Source organism: Columba livia, chromosome 13 (assembly GCF_036013475.1).
Source record: "Columba livia isolate bColLiv1 breed racing homer chromosome 13, bColLiv1.pat.W.v2, whole genome shotgun sequence".
NCBI classification, from domain to species: Eukaryota; Metazoa; Chordata; class Aves; order Columbiformes; family Columbidae; genus Columba; species Columba livia.
Window position 1 is genome coordinate 19,293,107 of NC_088614.1, and position 25,184 is coordinate 19,318,290.

General features: G+C 43.2%; 1 protein-coding gene across 6 annotated transcripts in view; it reads right to left on the reverse strand.

The window, feature by feature from the left end:
* The window catches only part of ADAMTS18 (ADAM metallopeptidase with thrombospondin type 1 motif 18), a 74,297-nt gene extending 49,840 nt beyond the window's left edge, over positions 1 to 24,457 (reverse strand). For 2 of the 6 annotated variants that reach the window (XM_005507110.4, XM_021294045.2), the window contains exons 1-3: positions 24,146 to 24,457; positions 23,903 to 23,981; positions 21,733 to 22,049 (exon numbers count right to left, since the gene is read on the reverse strand). In XM_005507110.4, coding sequence (XP_005507167.3) covers positions 21,733 to 22,049; positions 23,903 to 23,981; positions 24,146 to 24,247 — 498 coding nt within the window. In that variant the 5' untranslated portion in view covers positions 24,248 to 24,457. Of the gene's footprint in view, positions 1 to 21,732; positions 22,050 to 22,137; positions 22,306 to 23,902; positions 23,982 to 24,141 lie in introns of those variants that run through there. The other 4 variants (XM_021294046.2, XM_065028483.1, XM_021294048.2 and 1 more) reach the window with 4 other exon arrangements.
* Between the last annotated feature and the right edge of the window lie 727 nt (positions 24,458 to 25,184).

The following is a 25,184-nucleotide window of genomic DNA, read 5'->3' on the forward strand; positions in this document are numbered from 1 at the left end:
GAAAGGCATACGTTGATCTGTGTGGCTAGCAAATAATTCTGAATCACTAAACTAGAAGAACTTGCAGTTTGTTTGCAGAAAAGTTGAGAAGAAATGAGAAGGCCACATTCCTCCCACTTATTATTTGTTATTAAATGTTTGCTTAGCTTTGGGCTAAAGGAATTTTCAGATCCAATATGTCTTTGTGAAATTCCTCGGTATCAGGGTGTTATCACCAAGGTAAGGCACTTGGTTTGTTGGTGTGTCCCAAAATGAAATCTGGACAAGGGAAATAACAACATATCTGCTCCAAGAACTTTTTAAATTGAAATTAGGATATAAACTGAAAAATTAGAGAATTTTTTAAACCACTGAAATGTCTCCTTAGCTATACAAAACCAGGTAAATCTCCCACTGACTTCAGACCCACATGGAATGGTTTTGAGAGCCATGCTCTAACATACCTGCTTCCAACAGGGCTCATTGGCCTCTGGCTGGGACCGCACAAAGGCTGCTCCCATTTGCCCCCCTGCGTTCTTAGACTCCGAGTGCAGCCTTTGGCAGCTCACCAGCCTGGAAACCTAATTCATTTCGAGGTTTCAGCATCTCCAAAAGACAGCAGCGAAAGCAAGTGAAGGATTTTCAGAACTTACATTTCATGCCTATATTTTAACAAAACTAAGTTTGAGATAGCAGACAAACTCTTGCTCTAAACAAGAAGAGTCTCATGACTGGGGGTTCTCTGCGTACAAGGCATTTTCATTACATGCTAATTAAGTTAAAGGCAACAGCTTGGCCATATGCATATTTAAGTTACAAGGGTTTCATAAACCAGATGCAAATAATGAGGTAAGGAGCATAATGAAGTGAAAGTGGGAATTAAAACACATGAAAAAATGGATTGCAATGTCTCTGCTAAACATAACTACTTAATACTGATTAAAGCAAAGTTAAATTACAGTGTGTAGGAAGATGGTACTATCTCAACTAAAGCACTATAAAGTTTGCATGTATTGTCTAAGGAATACTACTCATATCTAGAGTACTTTATTCAATGTTATGAGTATATACATAAAATTGGGTGTTAAACGAAACACCGTGCCTTAACTGATAGCAGCTAAAACAATGGCCACAGAAATCAATGAAGTCTGTATGATCAGATGGGCGTGCATGTACTCAAGATGAAAAATCTCTCAAGAGGAGGAGTTAAATGTAGTTTCACATCCATTAAAATAGTTCCAAATATTCATGCAAAGTTATAAAAGACTTGACAAAAGGCCAACTGAAATTGGCATAAGGCTTCCCACAGACTTCAGTGGACATTGATCCAAGACTTCTGTTGAGATATTTCCCAACTGTCCAGCTCCTAAAAAACACAAATCATTGATTCGAACACATCTTGACGAGAGTTACAGCACGTAAAGTACAGGCACATAAAGTACAGGTTTTAGTTCTACTTGAAACTAATAGAAATGTAAATTAAGAACTTCCTTGAAATACAAAAAATAAGAAGAACGGATGACCTAAGAACTACAGTTGCTGGCTATTTCAAAGCATCTGAGGTCAAAGACGTCTACGTACCTAGTATTCACATAACGATATTGTTGGGACCGTGTCATGTCCCAGCATATCGGAGTCTTTCCTCATTCACTTTGCAGTGAGATCTCATGAAATTATCATAGCTGCAGTCCATTTTAATCAAACTCCCTCTTTCTGCCCTGATGCTCTGCTAAGTCTCTGGCACTTTGGCATCATAAAGGAAACACAACAGACCTGTCTCTGCCACCTAAGAACTCCACGGCTGGAGGAGAGGCTCAGATGTCCCACCCGGGGCTTTTGTCTGCCAGAATATTGCACACACTGGAATAATGAGCATCTTAGAAGCAGAAAGGGACTATAATACAGATCATAGAACATGAAGCTACTCACACAACTTAGAGCTACCTGACAAAAGCCATGAGTTGCCTTTGGGCCCTGACTGGCATCTAGAATCGGGCAGATGGCAATTTTCAAGTACCAGCATACCGCACTGTGTGCTAGAAGAAGGGAGAGGTCTCCCCATAGCTCCTGTACCTCTGCTCAGATTCCACCCCAGGCTGATGGGGAGATGGGGCACTTCCCTCAGGCTTTATGAGCAGATAATGGTAGTGCCCTCACAAAGTACACAAGTGATCTTCATGTTGCGATCAGCCGTCCATTCACGCTGCACATGCGCCAAGGCAGCTGGTGGCAAGCCAGCTCAAACTAGAAGCAACGCAGCTGCTAAGAGTTTGGGTTATTAGCCCAAGCACAACATCACGTTATGTGTCTACATGGTATTTTGTAACATCTAGTCCATGGCTAGAAGCTTGGAGAACAGAAACAGTGATTTCAGATCCGTTCCAAATGCATACTGAGAGAAACCCATGTGGAGATGGCTGCGGACTGTGCGCCTACCAGCAGCCTGATACAAAACCCTGTCAAGACAGCAGGAAAAGTGCTGGCTGTTAAGAATGGGTTTGGGGTCAACCCTGGAAAACAGGGTAAAGTTATCATTTTGTCACACATGACATGGAATACCAAGGAGAATAAGGTCCTGTTAAGCTTGTCAACATTCATCTTATGGGTTCCTCTTTCTTCCAAAGCAGAGATACTCAACCAATACTAGTACGAGGCTGTTCAAAGCAATCCTGTCTCATGTAAGCAGTTTAAATAAATTATTGTTTCCTTAGAGAATGTGTAATGAAGTACACTCACCTCTTGGGATGGGTTAAGTTGGTAGTCTGAAAAATATGTGAGACTATAACCTTGCTAAAGTCAAAAGCAAAACTACTTCCAAGAATTATAGCCAGCAGTATAGTACAGCCTGACCTGGAACTGGAGATACCTGATATCACTAACTGACTTTCTGAGAGATGGGTTATTGAGCACCTCTCAGGTTAGGGTCAAAATGTCAATGCTCTGGAAAATATAATCAAAATGAGCAAATAAAGATGTAAAATTAGGTAGGAAAAAAAAAAAAAGGCAAGCAACATATCTGGCAAAGCAGAAAGAAGGAGCAAAAATTGCAGAAAGGGTTGCTGAGGTGAAAGATCTCTTTACTCTTGGGAAGCATCACGAGCAAACAGCCAAACCAAAGGCAGTAAATCACGGTAATTAAAGAAGTCCATTCCGTCTCCGCTGTGACCTACAGCCCCTTGCCTGGGCGGTCACTGCAAACGGGACAGCGGCAGCTAAAGAGCTGAGGCGGATTTTGCCTCCGTATGTTGTTTCTGTTCCCCCAGGCGGGCACTTGGCACCCCTGTGCCCACGTTACTGCAGCGCTGGGTCAACTAAACCGGCTTCCCAAGCACAGGGACGGGACACAATCCATGAATCTCCAACAAAAGTGAAAGGTCTGGACCTTAAACCCATACACAGGTGGTTAAATAAACACTTTTAAAGAGTGTTAAGCACCAAGGAGCTCCCATTGAGCTGAACGTTGTCTCCGCAAGTATTTCCAGAGTGCATTTATACCAACTTGGGAAAGAAAATGTTCTGGGAAACTAGTGAGAATGGACTCTCATGAGGTTTCCAATAATACGCATGTATTATTGTAGTCAGAAATCCCACGAGTAAAACTTGGAGCATGTTCACATTTGATCCTCTCCCAAACCAGGCAGCACGAAGGCATGCAAGCACACTAAATGAAAGAGAGAATTTAAGTTAACTAAACTTTTCCCTGGCTTTTATGTCTGCCAAAGAAGTTCAGCCATCCTTCAGAAAAGCACTGAGTCTGTACACGGGCAGTTACCGATGACTAGTGCAGAGTCAGGCAAGTAAATTGTCATGTTTTACTGGACCGGGTCCTTGGTTGATGACAATAACCTCAGCAGACCTCCACTGGTTTTCACCAGATTGGAATATCTTGCTCAGTACCACAGCAAATGTTTAGGTTCAGTTAATAGCCTTTACACACACTAAAATATTTTTATCGTGACAGAAGCGTTAGAATCACTGGTTGTCTATTCTGCCTTGAGAATTGTATGGCAGATCATCTCTTCCTTTAGATTCTAAGTGACAAAAATAACTCAATTGATTCTCTTTTCTAACATAATACAGATTTCTCACAAAGGTAAAACGTTAAGAGTTCCTAACAACACAGCATTTTACTATCTGAGGATCTGACAGGAGGAGAGTGCGATTTTTAAATTGCCAGGCTGAGCTGGTAATGAAAGACGACTCTGTTCAGTTGCTCAAAAGAAGTGCTATGCAGAACGTTCAGCAATTATTAAAACAAGGTAACCAAATTTCATGTCTTTAATTATTCCCATATGAACAAAGACAGTGTTATCTCTGAATAGTGCCTTTGTATTTCTGCAGTTGACTGAACTTGTTTAAAACATTTTTATGAAACCCTCTGTCAACATATGGCAAATAAGGAAATATTCTTATTTGTTCCTCCACTTAAGGTAATTGAACCAGTCACATTGGTATTTAAATGTATTAAATTGGTATTTATTGCAGGGTAATGAGGTATTCTAGAACTAACACAAATTTGATTGCTTTGCCACAGATTAAATCCTTGCTTGTCAGTATGTGAGCTCCCTCACTTCGCTTTTTGTGTGTGTTTTGTCTTTTCTTTTTAACAAAAGCAGGAGTAGGCGCGATAAATGAACAGGAGAAAAATTACAGCATTATGACACTAGCTATACACTATATAACTATATATATCTAACTATACACTAATAATATTTCAGTTAAGTGCCAAAGGTTTACCAAGCTGCAGTCAAGATCACTTCTTTAATGATTCCATCAGTATGGTTTGCTATAATGGTTCTGGAAAGCAATTAGCTAAAACCAACAGCTCCACTTTAGGCTTGGTAGCTGTATAAGCGCTTGACTACGGCCTGTTTAAGCAAATCCCTGCAACCGCAAGATAAAATCTAGATATTTTACTAGTTACGACGGTTCTGAAATCCATCACAAAGTGAACAGGAACCAGCAGGGTTGTTCTATGAACATATTTATGCTTCACTTTTCCTAAAAAGAGGCAGCCCACTCCTCCTCCCTGTCTCACAGTTGATTTACGGTAAATTTACGGTAAATCGAGAGTAACAGAAAAACCAACCTCGGAAGGTAGTTCAGTCAGTCGCCTAATCTAGCACCCATGGAACCGAGTGCACGGATTAGGAGCATCCTTAGAGCGCGACAAGGGGTGCACCTTGCGGAAATGCTGAGGCACAGAAAGCGCAGGACTCTCTGCCTTCTTATTCTGTGTAACAGCACAAAATAAAAGCACCATTTACGTTCCTCTTAAATCTCCGAAATGTGACTTCAAGATGCCTACATCTTCACCAGGCCTTTGGACAGGGCAGAATTTCACCCTAAGGGTGGCTTGCTTTGAATTATTCATGCTGCTCAAAGGATTAGGTGCAATGAAAACATTCTGGCAAGATTCTCCTCCTCCTTTGTGTACAGTTAATCGATTTTATGTGGGTGGAATTCAGATGTACTAATATTCTGGGGAAAGAATATGCCTACTTAATGAACCTCCCACTCCCGTACTTGTGATAAAGGCTAAACCAAGGAGATTATGGCATAGTGACACAGAAAATGAAGAGTTAAAAAAATAACTGATGATAGATAACTAAAATCAGCACTTGGAAATTCTTTTCCATAGGTACTTAGCATTAACAGATGCTTGCTTGAGTGTTTCTGATCAGGAACATTCTTCCTTATCAGACATGCAACTCCAAACATTAAAAGTCATGAATCAGGCCTTGCAGGAAACAACACTATAAATTATGAGATTTTTTAAAATAACACTGAAGGGCTTTGGTGTTTTATTTTCTTTCTGATTTCTCAAACCCTTCTCAACTGCCTTTTTAAGAGGTTTTTTTACCCTTCATGATCATTTGTACTAAAATCAAACTTGGGGTTTTTTTTTGGTGAAAACACAGCTTTTCCTGTGATGATGGGACCTTGGCAGCTGGAGCCTTCAGAACACTCTATATCATGAGTGAGAGGGCAGACAAGCCCGTAAGGCTCGCTCTCCCTTACAAAACACCCTGCTGAAGCTGCAGCCAACACAGAGACACCCAACAGACTTGGACACCACACAGGGCTGGCTGAAGGTCGACCCTGCCCTCTGCTCAGAGCTCTTGGTTCCAGAGTGACTTACACTGATTGCCTCCAAGCCCCAAAGCAAAAGGTCTAGACAGCGGCGGTTCGCCACCCATACCCACTTTTCCCAGCGAAGATCCTCCAGATAAAAGCTTCAGCCTGGCAGAGCTGATGCAAATGAATCTGAGGGGGCAGAAGATCTGAGCCTGTCTGACCTGGGATAATTTGCATTCAAACAAAATAAATCCAGCTCAATTCCCATAGCAATTTTCCTTTGCTATGAATAGCTCGGGCAGCTCCAATAACGAGGAGCTCGGGTTACATCTGATTGCCAGCTGTATTGCTTACTAAGAAGTTAGGTCAGTGGTTCCCAACCTTTTAATTTTCCTTGTTGGAGTATACGTTGCTATGGATTAGTTACATGAGAGAGTGGTCACAAGCAACTCTGTAGGGAGCAAAGTATCAGCTTTGCTGATATTCCACATACACAGACATATACATATGCTGAAATATCTATGTGGGAAGGAGAAAGGGAGGGGAACAAAAGAGCTTAGGCCATTAAGGGAATGGAAAACAAGAAGCAAAGATGGCCCACAAGTGAGAATGTTGGGCTGGCGCCTGGGTTATCTGGATTAAACTCCCTGGTTTTCAGCAATTCAGCCTGTTCCTTATTTCTCAGTTTTACAGGCAGGCTTTTGTACTCAACCCAGTAAATGCTCAAGAGAGACTTTTGAAGGCTCACATTTGACCCCAGTTGGGTTGTTCTATTAAAACGTCTCCATCTTCCTCCCTACAAACCGACATCCCGAAGGCTGGGGCTGCACTCGGTAGCCTGACTGTGACCCAGCGCCAGCCGCACCAAGCACGGGAGGCCCAGCACAGGCAGGGTGGCGGCACCGAGCAGGACTCCGAGACATTCCTCAAACACGGCTCTGCCCACGGTCTGTCCCTTGTCACATCACCGGGGGGGCTGCTGCTGGGTGACCCCATTCACAGGAACAACAACGTTACAGGGGGAGTGACCCAGAAACCTGCAGTCGCATTCGCTGGGGTCAGAGAAGTTTGCTCATAACTCGGAACTCCCTTGCTGTAACGCTTTCTGTTTTCCACATGCCCATGCAGAAAGTGGGATTGCTTAGCATCACTGTGAAAGGAGGAGCCGGAAAGAATAAATTCCATCTTCTCTTCCTTTGCTGTAATCACCTCTCTGAAATAGGGCAGCAGCCTAGGTGTGTCTAAATCACCTTTTTTCCCCCCACTACATGGAAAATCAGTAAAACCTTGAATGCAATTCATACTATTAAACTATAAACAGGGCAGCAGCATCTAAATATCCACTGCATTAAAATAAGACCTCACGATTTTCTGGTTTTCATAACATTAAGAAACCTCTACAACAGCAGCTCTGTTAAGCATTTGGATAACCCTACAAACATCCTTGCATCCAGATCTTAGTTTACAATGGACATTTAAATAAGCAGTGAGCTGTTTGCCAAGATAAATGTAGTAACTTACATCTATATTCCATGTCATGAAAAAGCCTCATATTTGTAGGCACCATTTATGACCATGAAACCTGCCTTCACAATATTCCTTCACAAAAGCATCTGCACAGCAGTGTGTTCAGTGCACTGCCTTACATATTAGGCTCTCAAAATATAGTCTGTGCAGCACTGAAGATCAAAATAACCCTGTGATGATCTCTGAAATCTCAAGAAATGGGAAAGATAGAATGACAAAGGGAAGGTTGGTCGTGAAAGCAACTTTTTCTACTATGAAATATTCTTTACATTAAACTTGTCCAACAAATCTAGAAATCTATTGCCACAGATGTTGCCACTATGTTAAACACTATAGACCTTCTTATTGAAATAATAATACGGTAAAGGAAATCACAATTACATGGCGTTTGTTGAGGGCTCAGCATGTGGCAAACTTACAAAAGGATGGTTAAAAAACAAACAAACCAACCACAAAAACAACAACAACAGGAGAACATTTCGGATGCAAAATTTCCTCAGCACCTGACCTTCTTTCTGCAATGAATCTACTGAAGAGTAGGCTAAGCAAGGATCAGGTTAAACATAGGTTAAGCAAAAGGCTCCAAGAAGAGGAATGTGCTGTCAGGGTCACAGAGGCTCTGGGACACCAGGGACGCGTGTGAATTACAGACACTCCAACCTCATCTGCAGTTCCCGGTCCCAGGGCCCCATTGTGGCCTCTGCTCTGTCGCGACACCACGGAACACAGGACGTGGTTTGCTCCCGGCCGCAGCGCGGGCAGCAGCTGCTCCGTGTGCGTCGGGCACGGCTCGAGAGCAGCGCCGCACAGCTCGGGCACTCTTACACCTTGCACCCTTACTGAGAAAGCAGGGTGCCTTGGTCTGCTGAGAAGTGCTGCCTGAGTCAAATTCACAGAATCACAGAATCACAGAATCGACTGGGTTGGAAGAGACCTCAGAGATCATCGAGTCCAACCCTTGGTCCAACTCCAGTCCGTTTACTAGATCATGGCACTAAGTGCCATGTCCAATCTCAGTTTAAAAACCTCTAGGGACGGCGAGTCCAGCACCTCCCTGGGTAGCCATTCCAATGCCTGATCACTCTCTCTGTAAAGAATTTCTTTCTAATATCCAGCCTAAATTTCCCCTGGTAGAGTTTAAGCCCATGCCCCCTTGTCCTATTGCTAACTGCCTGGGAGAAGAGACCAATCCCCACCTGGCTAGAACTGCCCTTCAGGTAGTTATAGAGAGTGATGAGGTCATCTCTAAGCCTCCTCTTCTCTAGACTAAACAACCCCAGCTCCCTCAGCCTCTCCTCATAGGTCTTAGCAGTGCATCAAAGCGCACCAGCTCCCACAAACAAGAGATAATTTGTCTACTTTCATAGGCAAGAATTAGAAGAGTGAAAAATGTGGTCCTCCCATTCCGAGTCTCTCTGAAGCTCCGTGTCGCTTACACAGCCACTGGTGGATCATTCTCAGATTCTAACTTCACTGTCAGAGCCTGTCCTCAAGCCCCTGGCCCTCACATCAGGGTGTCCCTGACTTCTCCCCCAAAATAACCTGGGTGCTCGCTGGCCACTGAGGAGGCGCTGCCTGCCGCAAGACTGGCACAACGGCAGCCAGGTCCTGCTCGTGCCCACACGTTTTCCTACACGTGCCTCCAGGAGTTAAAGCGCAATCCTGCCCCTTCTCAGTGTGAGCTCGCCCAGCTTCACGTGCCGTGGCTAAAGCTGTGACCGCTCCTGCAGCCTATCTGGATCATCAGTCACTCGCTCCACCTTTTCTTCTTTCCAGGTGGTAACGTAAACAGAGGAAAAGGCAGAAGGACCTCTGGTTGTGAAACATTTCCTCTCTTCGCAGCGTGTGACACTGCACACTCCTCCCACAGCCTACAACCAGCTGTGTTAATGGAAGTAAATTAGTCACAAATAGCACCATAGGGAACTTGAATATTTTGAATGTATACCATATAATCAGGAAATGCCCACCCTCTTTATCTGTCAGGAACAAGGAAGCTGAAAGCTTTGTAATTTTAAACAGCCCATCAGTTGCTATGAATCAATCAAACATCTTGCTGTGGAGAGCTGGTGTGCACCAGAGCCCCGGCAAGATAAGACAGGGTTAGCGTGCACTCCACGCCCTGCTGGAACAGTCTCAGCCCAAGATCCCACATCTGATCACCCTGTCCAGAGCACCTCTTTATACACCTCCACTGAACCCCCAAAAGGACGAGAACAGAACACTGAACTTTCATCGTTTTTCAAATTATTTACACCAATTCTCACAAATTTCACCAATCCAAAATAAACTTGATTTTTTTCAAGAGCAAATAGATTTTATAAGATAGTTTGATTTATACTGACTTATTCCTTTAACATATATTAACATATGATGGAAGTCATGGAAGACTGCTATACATCCTCAACATTATCATTTTTTGCGATAACCCTACATCCACCACTCACTACAAAAACCAGAGAAACATCACATCAAACTTTTCTTTAAAATTTAAGTTCCTTCCTGGAAGAAACACAAAAAAGTTGATTTAAATGATAATTACTGTTTTGCTAGTGCATAGTATAGTCATTGAATGGCAGAAGAAACACCACCTCGAAAGCACTGCCTTGTGCAACTCCATGGAAATACAAATATACTAATATTTCACAGAAAGTTGACACTGAATTGCACTGTCCTTTGTAAAATCAAGATTAAAGGATTGGCACCAATTCAGTGCATTGTAGAGATATGTGTGCACGTATATACAAACTTATCTTACTTTTTATCGGCAAGTCAAATGCAAAAGCTTGGGTGCAGAGGCTAAGCTGCCATTGAGGGCACACGGCATACCCATGGGGGCATTTTGGAACACACGGGCACCATCCAGAGCAGGAGGCAGCCCCGCGTGGAAATCCCCCACGTCTTGTGTTAAACCCAGCACAGGAGCAGGGCTGTGGAGGCAGAGCGACCCTTGCTGTGCGCAAACGCTGCTTTGCAGAAGACAGGCCTCCATGCTGGGTGAATAAATCTCCTTCTGTTTTGTTTCTCACACTAGAGCATGTTCCTGACTTTCCCAAACTGCAATCTTAAAAATTATTAAATAAACCATGTGAAAAGCCCCAACAAAAAAAAATATACTATCCTCTCAGCCCTCAAGCTATTCCCAACTAATTTAGTGTTGCAGTGCTATTCTACACACCAGAAAGCTAGTTTTCAAGAAATGCTTAGAAAATGACAACAAAAATAAACTTCCCATGGTACTATAACCCAAAGAGAACCTGTAAATAGAACTGGTGTAATATTCATCGGCCAAGACCAAAGTCTGACACATTTCTGTTCCCAGCTTCAACTGCCCAGGGTCATCAGCCACTCTGATTTGGCTTCTGGTCTGAATTGCCCTTTCACTGGTACCTCATCTGTCACACAGGCTGGTGGAGAACGCCAGCCTTTGTCACCATACCATCAGTCTGATGTTCAGCAACACCTGGCACCAACTGTATGCTGCTCTGTCACAGCTCCCACCCTGTACTTGGGTTCACGCATGGTCTTCATTAACCGAGACCCGCAGGACACTGCGCCTCGGGCAGCTGAAATGACCACCCAGCACACCCTGGTGAGCAGAGGAACCACAGGAAACAGAAGAGTCAATTCACTATTTTTGTAGCGGACTACATGTTCTCATCTCTGCAGTTACTTGGCTCTCCTACCAAGAGCAGAAGATGAATGATGCCTTGCCTCCTACAGGTTGTTCCCAGGATGACAAGAGATATATTGAAATGAAGAAACACTCTGCTGTTAAGTACATTTCTCCACTTCAATATCCTTGCACATTTTGGTAGATCAAAAACTCTGAAGTCCATCTCCTGTCTTTCAAGGGAAAGAAGCCTCAAAAGCTACTTTCCTCTTTTACTCCCAATGCCAGGCTTGACTTTATCAGGACTTGAATGGGACTGGGTCAAGTCACCTCTTCACATTTACTCTTGAATTTGTATTTGTGGTGGCCTTTACTTCTCCATTGTCATAAGACTGTGGCAACATGGCAGAACGAGTAGAGTTGGCACTAGTACACTGGAACACATTGGGCAGCTGCAGGCACCGGACACCAAGCACTTGGTGCATTTTCCAGCAGCAGTAGCAGCAGCTGGTTCTCTGGGAAACCACCCGAACTCCTGTTGCATTTCAGTCCTGGCTGTTTTGGTGTGAGCAGGGAGAACAGCATGGGGCAACCTGCAGACGGGTTTCTTTGCTCTTCAAGTAAGCCATTTCGTCCACCTCACTCCTGATTCAGTGGAATCTGATTATACAGCACCACCTTGGATTATTTACAAGCTGTGTTTTGGGGTCTGCCAGTAGAAACAGACATGCTTCACCTTCTTGATGAGCAAGTGGTCACTCTCCACTTGAAACGTGTCTTTCTAAACCAGACAGTAACTGTAGTAATGTGTCCCAAAGAACGGTGTGCCACTTGACTCAGGGGCCAAAATGATGTAGGGAGGAAGGAAAGAGATCTCTCCTGAGGCCAAGTTCTGATCCAAACCAGTCAACATAAAACTCACCACGAGCTTCAGATGAAGCCCATAAACCAGCAAACACTTGTCAATGTGACGGGGAGATACTGTGCTGCAGGAATCAGCTGCTCACCTGTGCCTCAGCCTAGAAATTGCCCTTTTTCCATCCCTTTGCTCAGGCTTTTTGCTGTTACAGGTAGGATAACAATCCAATCATCCATACGTGACGTTTAGAGTGCAAAAAATACCCATATGGCCTTCAGCATGGCTTCTAGCATGAAGAGAAACATTAAAACACTGGAGGCTGGAGAAACTGTCATGGTAGGCTGGTCTCTACACTGATCTCATGGGCATCTATGGCACACAATTGTAATAATAATGAAAAGTACTGTAATCATCCACAGTGGGCTGTAAAACATTTATCTTGGCCCTAGCCCAAGATTGGTATTTTAGTCTTTAATTTATACTTGCATCTACCAAAACAAAGAGCATAACTCTCTGTCAGCTGTTAACAAGAAGGGAAACTGAGGAGCCACGTACTTAGAAGTTTCAGCTTTCTTCTCTGACACTGTGCTATGGCATTTATACCTATCCCTTAGAGCACCGGCTTGCGCTTCAGTTAGAATATTAACTTGAAATATTTATCGAGGTTTAGCCCAGCCTAATTTTTAAAACTTAACAAAGATGAGTGTGTGGCATAATACAAGCCTGCTCAACATAGAATTATTTCTAAAGGCTCCCTCTTTTCACTGAAGTGCAATAATTTGCATGAAGAAAAAGGAAATCTGTTTCTAATATCATTACTTGAAAAAAAAAAAAAAACTAATTATATTCTGGTGTTATATAAATTTTATCTCTCATGGCAAAGAAACTGCAGATCTGAAGAATAATCCATGTTTCATTAGTTTGTGTATTCTGCCACAGAATATAATATTACGTTCTTAAATTAGTTGGAAGCCACACTGTGCTGCAGAGTATAAAAACAAAAGTGAGGGCTCAAGCTAGGTCAAGCATATTTTGTATAGGTCCATTAAAAATCTCACCCATTAATATTAATAAAGATGTTGAGACACAAAAGTCCTTCAATTAACATACATTAGGCAGGCAGGCAGAAGCATTCAAGTGATCCCACTGCGAGCAGCAAGGACGCAGTCCTCAAAGAACGAAGCCATGAGCGTGCTGTGTACATAGAGGGGCAGCTAGAAACGCTAATGCCGCGGAAGAGTGAAAAGGCAACACCCGATTGTCTGTGCAAATAAATATCACTTTATTGCCTCAGCTTCCTCTTCTGCTAAGCAAGTTTGTGCTGGACCTTGTTATTCCAGTAAGAATAACTTCAAGACCCATTATCCTTGCCATCAGACTCTTTTCTTTGACTAATTTTTGGCAGGAACTAGCTGGGCAGCCAGATATAAGATTCAGGAAAAGGATTTCCATCTGACTGTACGACTTGTTTGTAGTTTTCCCCAGTTTATGAACTAACATTGTAAAAAGAAATTGACTTGCATGTTCCAGAAATTACTCTGGACAATAATGGTTCCCACGGTACTGAGCTTCAACCATCAAGACTCATTCACTTGCATATGACCTGATTATTTGACATTTCTTCACCCTCATTCTCAGTGACTTCCAAGCCCGATAAACAATAAAAGGTTACTGATGTCAACCTATTATGAGCCAGGATGCTGTTCTCATCTAACACACAGTAAAGCCAGTACTGAAGCTTAATTAATACATGTTTGTAAACTGTGCTGAGCTGCAAGGCATTATGATTCCAGGTTTCTTCTGTAAATGTTTACCTCGAAGCTTTACTCAATGCTCTACTGTCTGAACCAAAGATAAGTTCTGCTTCCATCAGCTATTCACATAGCTGGTCAAATCCCTGTCAGAGCAAATCAATAGGAAATTCCTTTAGCATACTGTAATTTATGGTAGACCTGCAGCAACAGAATTGGGATTAAAATGGGATAAGAAAAGGCAAGAAAGAACCAACATTTCTGCTCCCAGTGACATGATCAAAAAGACAGAGGAAAACCTTGTTTGTAATGTAATTATCCATTAAAGTTCAATTCAGATACCATTTAAGGGCTAGTCAGAGCCTTCCTAACACAAAATGAGTGGTTTTTAGAAAAAAGACAGAGACTGAGCTTCAGCCACTGTAACTCACTGCAGGTCCCTTGCTAGCTCCCACCAGAGATAAGCCAGTTTAACCCTCTCCTGCCAGCTCACTGAGCAGAGACCATTCCCAATGAGGCACACGGAGCTCACACCTGTGTATGCGGTCAGGAGCTGAGACAGAGCGAACACTTCTGGTGACTAAAAAGGCTGCTGATCTTAATGGGGACACTGTCAGGTTATCACTGGACACTGCAGCTTTCAAAAACAGAATGGAGATACGTTCTAGAAAATCCTTAGAGAGCTATAAATCTGTAAGTCACCACTCCCGTGCAGGAGAGAACAAAATCAGCTGCAAATAGCTCTGAAAATGTCTTAAACGATTGAGCAGTGTACTGTAGGCCTCCCAGCTCTGGATGCCTGTTTAGTATGGCCCCAGCTTTTATCTTGCCCCCATCCATGTCCTGCAAATCTCAAAACCACTGACCCTGAGAACAGCCTATAGACCTCTGTCCTTCTCTCACTGTTGGCACTACTGGACAGCAGTCCCATGACCAAAATACCGTCTCTTTTGAAGAGTATGAGATACGCTGGGCATCAGAAACACAAACCCTTCCCTGAAAGTTGCAAACTCAAAAACATCATCTTGAATATTTTGTAGACTTAAACATAACTGTGACAACCACAAACTGTAGGTGCCAAAATGACCGAGGGAATTATGGAGCTGGTAACAAACTCGCAGTGACCATCCAGACTGGTGATGTCCAGGCAGCCTGTGTTGAATCAAAGTCACGTTCCCAGCTGAGTACAAGTGTGCAAATCACAAAGCTGTCATCAGAATGGGCACTGGCATTGCAGAGAGGCCAAAAGGGAAGTGAGCTGGTGGAGAAGAAAATGTTAAAAAATAAAGAAGAAAATTTAAAAAAAAAAAATAAAAGCTTAAGAACAGTGTTGCTACCCCTGTCTGCACAGATTAATGGACGCTGGCAGGGCCAGGGCACAACCAAAGCACTCCTGCGCTTTCCGCTCACTCGGCTGCCAGGGGTGGGCTGCTGGAGCTGGACTTGAACTGCAGTTCCACAGACCGTCATTGTGTTTTGGGTAAACAAAAGCCTTTACAGTGCAGGTCTGCAAACCTGGTATCTCCCTCAACCTCTTCTGAAGCGGAGGAAAAGGGGAAAAAAGACAGAAATAAAACCTTGCTTAGGTGAATTATTATTGATCAAAAGCAGCTATTAGTTATTAGAATCTGCCTCTAAAAAGAGAAATATTTTGGCTGCTCAGCAGTTCGCAGCTGTGAAGAAGAGAACATGTTGCATCTTGGCAGCAGAGATGGTATGGTCCAAATGAAAATAGTGGCACTTAAAATAAAAATCCTCATTTACATCAAAGACATCCTGTTATGAAGAGGTCAAGTCTGCACAGACAGGTCATCCTCTCCTGACCTTTAGGAGGGCATTTGACTATAAGCGTCTCTCTAATGGATGAGGGAAAGTGTGGGAACTAAGCTCTGTGGAAAGACTTTGTTAAAGCAAGAAAAATGCTTATGTTTCAAGTATAGAGTCTACTAATTGCTTTAGAAGTTCTGATGGGACTGCTGCTTAACAAGAAACGGCCAGGATGAACTGCCTATCTGTGTGCAACGGGACGGCTCCCGGTTCCTGGAGCTGCTTTAAGGCTGCAAGCAGCAGCGCTCGCAACGGCCTGAAGTTTGGTCCGAAACGCACCGACGAACAATTTCAATGCTCGTACTGCCAGCTGAGCAACAACGCCTGAGAGAAGCAGCTCCTGTGGGCACTCCTGCGAGCTGCTCCACGTCCACAGCCCACCGTGTCCGGCTGAAGGAGCCAAAGCGCTCCCAGCGACACAGCATTTCCTCCGTGGAGGTTCAAAGGGTCCAGAGTTTTCAACATAAAAATTGGAAGAAATGCAACCTCTATTACTTTTCCCAGATTATTTCTCCATCATTAATCCTCTTCTCCATTTCTCGCCCATCAGGAATCAGCCGGGTCAAAATGCCTGGGATAACAGTGGCTTTGTCTTGCAGAGCTAAAGCCGGAGTTAAACAGAAAGCTTATCAGACAGACATGGAGAAGGGCAATCAATAATCTAATCACACAATTCATTCCCCATCAGCAGTCAATTTAACGCTGAGACCAGAAACAGTGTCTTCTGTTTGTCTAGTATAATGTAAAATATCTTAAAGAATACAGCTTTTTCCCCACCGTCACCTCATTTTCCTGTAAAGACTTTTCTTCATGTTATATTTACCATATTATGGAGTGAATGATGGCAAAATGTCCATCAAAAGAGTGGACAAAATGATGATCCTTTAAAACGCAGTCTGTTTTTTACAAAGGATGGAGATGCAATGGTGTGTGAAGAAAGCCAAAGAACTCACGTGCCAGATGCTGTCCCTGTTGTGCTGGTATAATGGCAGAAAATGTAGGATTTGTATATCGACTTGTGGATGGACTAAAAATAGCTTTGAGAACGAGTCACATCACCAGTTTCTCTTCAAGGTCCAGCTGGGCCAGATTTTGTCCTATTTTTCCAGCCGTAGGTTTCTAGAGGAAGCTCATTGCAAACAGCAATTATTTTGTACTTTTACCAGCAGCCTGGCTCACCGAGTTTGATGGGAGCTTGTCTGCATAAGAACCCTGGGATTTGTCTCAACATATTTAATTGGACTTGAAGTGTGAGCTCTAGGAATAAGAGGCTGTTGTTAGCATGAACTTAAATAACGCTAATGCAGGGTGCAATTAAATGACTACAAAGAATGGGTACACGAGTTGCCTTGCCTGCCTCTTAGGTGGCCAGACTGCATTAAGAAGCTTTAATTTTGTGGCTTCTTTGATACTTTGAGCAAAGTACTGCCCTCAGACATGCACACACAACCTCCATTGAATTAATGCATCCCTGTTTATCTCTCAGTGCTACATCTAACCCTTTCTCCAGTCCTCCTCTGACAGCTCAGTGAGTGTAACATGATTCACCCTTCCCTCCTCTTTCTCTTCCCTTGACTAGACACCAACAAACATATCAGAACTTGAGACAAGAGAAAGAGGCCCCTTATAATGAAAGATTCAGTCACATATTATGGAAAACAAAGGAGGGCACTAGCTGGTGCATGAAGCTGACTCCACTCTCCCAACCGAGCTACGTAAAGAAAAGGGGGAGAATGGCCCAGGTGCAGCCTCTCAGGCCTCTGCACTAGTGCCTTTGCTTAGGCCTGAATTTGGCCTCAACAATAAAACTGTGGATCATATAGCTTTAAAGGACCTGAACTGTTCGCGATGTGATGGCAGGAGGGTTCCTTTATGTCGTATGTGCATTTCTCTCCCCTGGGTACATGTTTTGTACTTGTTATGTACCCTGACCTGCCTCCTCCAGCAAATACCAGCAACATCCCCACAAATGCTATCCAGTAAACTACTCATGCATTATGTTGACTGCTTTCTATGTTGTGTATTGGGCTATAGTGTAAACTGGTTTGACTTTGCAAGAGAGAGTTCTTGTTCACAAGGGGAATGTGACTTCTGCTCCTAAATGCAGTTATAAATTAGAACACAACTGGACCACTGACAACTCAGGAGTTCTCTTGTATTCTGCCCTGATTTACTGTGTGACTGCAAACACCTCACTTTGTACAAGAGATTAGGTATAAATTGGCCTAACACAAGCAGCACACAAGGAGACAGAACGGAAACAAAAAGCATATAGCGAGACAAACACCACAGTTTATATACAGACCAGGAATACAGTAGTAAGGCTTTTAGAGACAAACTGATCATGAAAGTGGAGTTAAAGATGGTGGCTCTACAAAGATCTCTTTTTAACGCAGACGAGATAGCACAACGTGTGGATGAGGGTGGGCAGGAGGAATGAGGTAGGAATACAGATACAGCCACGCTGAGCGAGTCCTAAAAACTATTTGTTATTCCAACAGTGGCCAGCACCGTATCCCTCAGCAAAACTGAAAAACCCCTGCATGCTGGGGAGTTGGCACAGTCTGCCTCCCAATTACACAGCTAAAGGCCATTGTAAGTAATAATATATTACTAAATAATAATAGTAATAAAACATATAATTAGAATAAGTAAGAATTAGCTCAAGTTAGGAGTTCAGAAAAAGAAATAATTTGGGCAGAATGAGCAGCTTGAACTGGAGAATGTAAAGAGAGGATGAAGCACGAGGCAAACCAGTGGCGTGGATACGTCCACTGAGAGAGCACAGGGACTGAAGGAAGCTCCAAGAAGTCATGTTGAGTAACAGAAGAGTTTCATTAAAAGTAATAAGGAATATCAGTGGAGAAAGGTTGAAGATTTTGCCTTCATTTCTCTTTGAGTCACACTAAGAAGATAGAAACCACTTTTGTATTTACTCACATAAATGGCCTCATCGACCCAAAGTTGTAAGAGTTAAAAGTCCCCACTCCTGAGAGTGAGAATGTGTTAACAAAATACATGAAAACGAAAAAGATACATTCCCTCCAAAGAAATTGTGATGTATCATATTCTTCAGTCAGGAAGACGTTTTTCTGAATGTGTACAAAGTACATTGGTCTTTGAGCATTTTGATAAAATGACTGAAAAAAATAGATCTATGTGATGTAGAACATAAGCCTGAATTTTAGTCAATCTGCCACATTCTCATTGCTAAGCAAGTATGACGCTGCTACTCAATGCCTGCTGATGAAACAGACACTTAGGAAGATCTAAACAAGGTTTTTTGCATACCAGTTAATTTCACTAATAAAAATATATAATAATAATAAATAAATAAATATTTCACAACTTTCTTGCTGCGTAACAGATACTCCAGCAAGTAACTGATGGTAACTGATGCTGGCTGAAGCTGGAAAGGGCAGGAGACAGAAGAAAGCAAGTTTTCTGTTGAAAATCAAAGCACCTAAAAACCTGGATGATGAAAAGGCAAGAGGCACTATTCATAGTAAACTCATACACATTCTCCCAGAATGCTAACTTAATGTATTAGAGTGCATATTCAGACAAAGAGCACAGATCCAGTTTTGCCTTCCGGCACATCAGGAAAATCATGTTGACTGATTAAAACATTTGCTCTCAAATCAACAAATTAGCATAAAAATGTGGGGCCTTACTGTCAACTGAGCTATTAAGACACGACTAAGATACACACATCTCTTAATAGATCTATACCAAAGCAACAAATTCTTGCTCCTTTCCAGTGTTAAGGTCATCCTGCCTAACAAACCGTTTCACATAGACTCTCTCAAAAGTCTGCTCTGCAGGCAATGGCAGATAACAGACAGCTGAATGACTGAATACTCTAGGTCATCCAAAAAATTAGATCAAAGAGTCCCTGTAGTCTATTGAAATGCAATTGCTTCCAAATCACATTGTGGTGTTCCAGGCTTGAAAGAATGGGTCACTGCAGTTTTGTTGTAGAGAAGCTATTGCTAATGAAAGGAACAATGGAAAGATTAGTGCTACCAACCATATAGAAGAAACACCACTTTCGGTTTAATTGCAGTGAACAAAGCAAATAGGAAAGAAGGGTAACCAAGTGACAAAAGCAGTTGGTGCAAAGAGGATATAGAAGCTATTCACAAGGCTCTCTTGATGAGAGCACAGCACCCAGACTTAGCATATGATTACTGAATTTGGATCACAGTGAAAATGACGTGGTTGTTGTTGCAGACAGCTGACGACACATTTTTAAGAACGCAGCCTCGCAAACTCACAGACTAAGAATCCTCTTGATAATTTGCCTGGGATTCATTAGGTGCACTGAAATTAATAAATGGATAGGAAGAAAGGAACAATTATACTTTGTGATACCTGCTCCGCAGGAGGTTATTATAAGTAAAGGTTTACTTCATTTGCCAGTTTAAAATAACAATTTAAAGTGAAACTTTGGAACTGATTAAGAAATTCTAATTGGTCACAATCTTGGTACTGAAGAAGGTTCTGCCATAATAAATTTGTTCATGCCACAATATTTCTTCTCTTTTGATCAGTTGCTGTATCTTTTCTAAGTGAGGTTTACCAGTCATAACAGCCACTCTGTCGAGACAGCGGTAAAAGATCCATTTCAGCCTCAGTTGAGATCACCACATTCTGTCTCCCTGTGGCCTGAGGCAGACCTGAGCCTTCCTTCTCCAGACAAGACCTGACAAGCCCAGCTCCACTCAGCTCAGAAAGCAAGTTAAAAACCAAACCGTGACCCAACAGGGGAGCTCACCCAAACTGCAACTGGCGTGTGTATAGGTAGAGCACTTCTCTTCGAGGAAAAGGCAAACACCACAATACAACTGTTGGTTTTCTGGTTTTGTTTTCTGAGTAAATATGGTAAACGCTAACAGCTGTGAAACAAACCTTCCGCAGAAACAACCGAGCACATCCGATGTTGACAGTTCAGCACTACAAACACAACAACAACTTCAGTCCAGTTCCTGGCACCTGGGCCAAAGTCACATCTGCAACCGTTCCAATGAACTGTAAGACACTAATTCCTCTAACTTGCTGAGAAAAAAAAAAAACAGAGCATTCAAAATACAAGCCAGACTACTTCAAGCAGTTATTAGTGCTCAACAGCTCTTCCTAACGAACCACCCTCTTCTCAAGTCACTGATTAGTATTTCAAAGGAAACACTGGGTGTCTCAAGTGCTCCTTTTTTGGTCCCATCACACAGTCTAATAGCCCTTATGGACAAGTACCTTTGCAAAACAGACTTCGAGAGGGCGACCCAACATATCCTCTGGACCTCAACCACAAAGCATACAGATAAATAGCTTCATACACCCAACACTTAAATGTCACCGCTTTAATCTGCATCCATAGGAGGCTGCTTTGCAAGTGCAAGGGCTTAAAGCCTAAAAACCATCAATAACTATGAATTCTGTAGATGACTCAGTAAAGACTCCTCTGCAGGCAATGAGCACTGTCAAATGTATTTTGAAGAAAATCATTTTTCATGAAGTTGGATAACAGCCATAAATGGAAAATATGCAGTGATAATATTTAAAACATTCAGAAGAGATCAACTAATCAAAACCTATAAACCCAAATTAGGCTGGAATTGTCAAAGAAATCTAAGAGAAATCGGTTCACAACTCCCGCTGAGTTAGGAAATTCACCCTTCCCTAAAGGAATTGACAAACCCAGGTGTATTTTTTTTTTCTGATAAGCTTATGGATTGATCTTTTTTTCTTTATTCATAGAAGTTCACAAAGGCAGGAAGAACATCTACTTAAGAGCAAGCTAAAATGTATGAACCATCACAAACTATAACAAATAAAAACTGCTATGTGATAATTACTAGAGCTACCAGCCAGTCTCCTGTTTGTTTCCTGAAAGACTGTGATCAAAAAATACAAAGGGTGTGATGCGGTTCATCGGCTACAACTAAACCGCTTGTTAAATGCAATAGCAACTAGCAGTACTAGGAAAAATCACCAAATGGTGTATGGTATCTTGAATATTATACGAATGACATACCTCCAGCCACTATTCCACATATGAAAATACTTAGAAGGCTGATTTGTTGTAAATAAACACTTACCAAGCCTACACATGTAGATATTGCTACCGAAGAGGTGCTATCGTTCCTTATAAATCCCTGGTAGAAACACTGCTCAATTTCATGTTCCTGAGAATCTGAGACTCCATCTTTTCCAAGTACCTGGACAACAAAACTGTTGCTTAAAATGGTCGAAGGTTTAAGTTCTAAGTGAAGTTCCTGTCCAAATGCTGAAAATTTGTAGTGCAAGGAACTCTTTGAACTCTGAGTTGATCTCTTTCTCCTAGTACTGTGCAAAACATCATGTGAAATGTATGATCCACTGGAATCCACTTTGACAGGTGTCACAAACACATAATCTGTAAGGATAAAAAGTTAGCTATCAGATTTTGTATCCAAAAAAATAAGGCAAGCGTCATTCTTACACAGTAAGCATCAGGCTCTCACTATGGCATGAACCATCTCCTCTTTCCGGGGCAGCCTGAAAGCCCTGCAGGCCATGTGTGTATAGACTGACTGCATGAATTCACCCCTGCAAGTCACACGGGCTCTCAAACAGTGTTTGTTTCCTTTCTGCCCCACTGAGAGGCACCGACCGACCAGCATAGCTGTGAACATTCCCACAATCGCTCTTCTGAAGACGTTTGTCATCACCAGCAGATCTGTAGACTTTTCCCCTCCCCCTGTATTAATTGCTGTCAAATGTGAAGGCCGCTCTGGTCGGAGAAGTTTTTTCCTTCCTAAGAATGCAGCAAATACTATATCACTGTAGGGGTAACCATGACTGAGACTTCACAGAACTGTACCACTTGTTCAAATGGATTAAAGGATTAATTTATTAATGCCTTAACTGAGACCTCATCTCTTTGTAGTGACTTGATTAGACCGGGTTTCAAATTGTAACTGACCTTCAGCAGAAAGAGATTACATCCTACCTAATAACCTTTAGTCAGCCATTGCTAATTGCATGTCAAAGAAGTTTATTGTTTTGGACAAAATGTGTGAAAAATTACAAAACTATTTGTGAGAAGACCAAGATCTACTCACAGCCACCTAAGAGAGGAAAATATAGAGGCCATGATTCTGCTGGGTCTATAAGCAGGTGCCTAGGTTGACATACATTAGCAGTGCTGTTGATCCAGCCCTACAGGGATTACTTGTATCCTGGAAGCTGGGTCTGAATTTTAGCTGTTTGCTGAACTAGGACCTTTGCACCTATTCCTGGTTATGAGCAATTACACTGAATAAACTGCTTCCCAACCCCATTTCATTTTTGAGCTGTATTCTTCTGTGAACACTTAAGCATGTCCATGCATTTGACAGCAAAACAATGCATTTCTCTTCCCAAATTGAAATAACACCATTAAAAAGAAGAAAAGCCCTTCCTCCTTGTGTTGTAACAGATGTTGCTAAAACTATCAATCTCTTTGCCTGAATAGGCTTTATTGGACACACATTAAGCTGAAAACATAACCAGTGATAGGTTGTTTTTCCTTAGTGGAAACAATACATCAAGAGCTTTCACTTTCCTCAAGTGGTGTTAATCAACCGCAGAAGTTGAGGACGCTAAGCAGGCTGGTGGCCAAAAAATGCAAGCAGCTGCTGGAGAGAGGGAATCCCCCAGCGAGCAGACAGGGTGCCAGAGGGTTTTCCTTTCTGCACCCTGGTGTGCTTCTCTATTGTACTTTGTTTCCATTCGCACCCAATAAAAAGCATATACTGCACTTCAAACTTCCCAAAGTCATCAGCATTCAAGTGTTAGTCTCTGCAACCCAGGAACAAACAGCTCCTGAGCTCTCCTTGCTCTCCAGGTTTGTTTTCCCTTACCCTGCATTGCACGGCTTCTTCCGCTCTCCCACCCAAGTCTTTTCTCTACTTCAGTCTCGTTAACAGACACACAAGGTTTTGTTGTTGTGGCTACATGCACATTCATCTTTCTAATCGCTCAGGTAAATACAGATGAATTCACCATCTCATTCATTTGGTTTGCTGTTACATATTGCTCCTGTTAGCTTTTCCACACAGGTTTAACACATTAATCTCTGCTCATGATTAGATATTTTACAGCAGCCAACTTGCTTTCACTTCATGTTCCCCAAACACTGTGGTTTCTTCCCTTTGAATGCTCAATCCACCAAAAACAAAATAGAACAAGAAAAAAAGCATCCATGCAAATGTTCATATACACAGACACAGAAAGAGCTATACAAACCATGATTCAATTCATTGATGCTGTCACTGGTTAAAGTTGCTGCATGAGACATGCAACAGAGGCAGCACAGCTGAAGGGTCTGCAAAAGAAAAGAAAAAAAAGAGAGAGAGAAAAGGAGTATTGGGCGAGATGTTCTTGACAAGGGAAGGCAGAAAGACAAGGCACACAAGGCACCAGAAACCGTGCAGTAACCTGGTATGAAAGTACACTAGGTGACTGCAAAATAAAGTGCTCTCGACCTGCCTTTACAGCGCTTCCAAGCCACGGGAAGGTCGGGAATTGCATGGAGCTGCCGCTGAGAATCGCAACAGGTAAAGTCCAGACGACAAGCAGGAGACAGTCCATGTTCCGCCGTGCACCTGGTGTGCTACCTGCTCCCCGAAGCGTGCGGCGGGCGAGCCCGAATCCCCCGCATGGTCACCTGGGCTCTGCCCCGCCGGCCGGCCCGCAGCGCCGCAGCCCCGCCGTGCGCGGCGGCGGAGCCCATGGAGCGGCGCCCAGGTGAGCGCGCCCTCGCCGCCGCCGGCGCGCACGCTTTAAGCCGCCGCCGCCGCCGCCGCGGGCAGCGCTGCCTCCGGCGCCGCGTCTCGGCGCGGCCGCCGCCCGGGGGGCGACGCGGAGCGGAGCGGGCGGGACCAATGGGGAGGCGGTGGGGCCGGGCCGGGGCCGGGACTCGCGGGCGGGGAGGCACCTGGGAAAGGGGGTGGCGTGCGGCCCCCCCGGCCCGCGGGGGAAGCGGAGAAGCGGCTGGGCCGAGCAAAGGCAGCGGCGGTGCCGGCACACCTGTGGGGATCTGCAGGGAGATGGGGGGACCTTCACTGGGGCAAGAGGAGCGCAAAAACTGACCCACAGGGCTTAGTCAACAGGACCAGAGTTTTCGTGAGGATGCTGGGAGGAGGAGTGGAGTCCTGTATCAGCCATCCAGCTCCCAAAACACTGTTCGCTTGGAGAGAATATGCTGTTACTTTCTATTATTTTTAAAGGTAGCTTCATGGGAAAATAAACAAACAAACAAATCAAAGATGGGGTTGCCTGGGAAAAAAATACAGCTGTGGTAGCCATGACCACTTCCTGAATACTGAATGCTGATGTCCACAAAAGAGCGGCCTTTCACACATACTTTTACATGTGTTGAGCCCGATGCAGCACCAGGTTCTGGTCTCAGTCTATTGTACTGGGTTACACTTTCCCTTCTACAGAAAACTTCAGGAAAGGATCAAAGATCTAAATAATCTGTATGGAAACTTAAGTACTGAAGTGAATGGGAGCAGCCCAGGTTGGA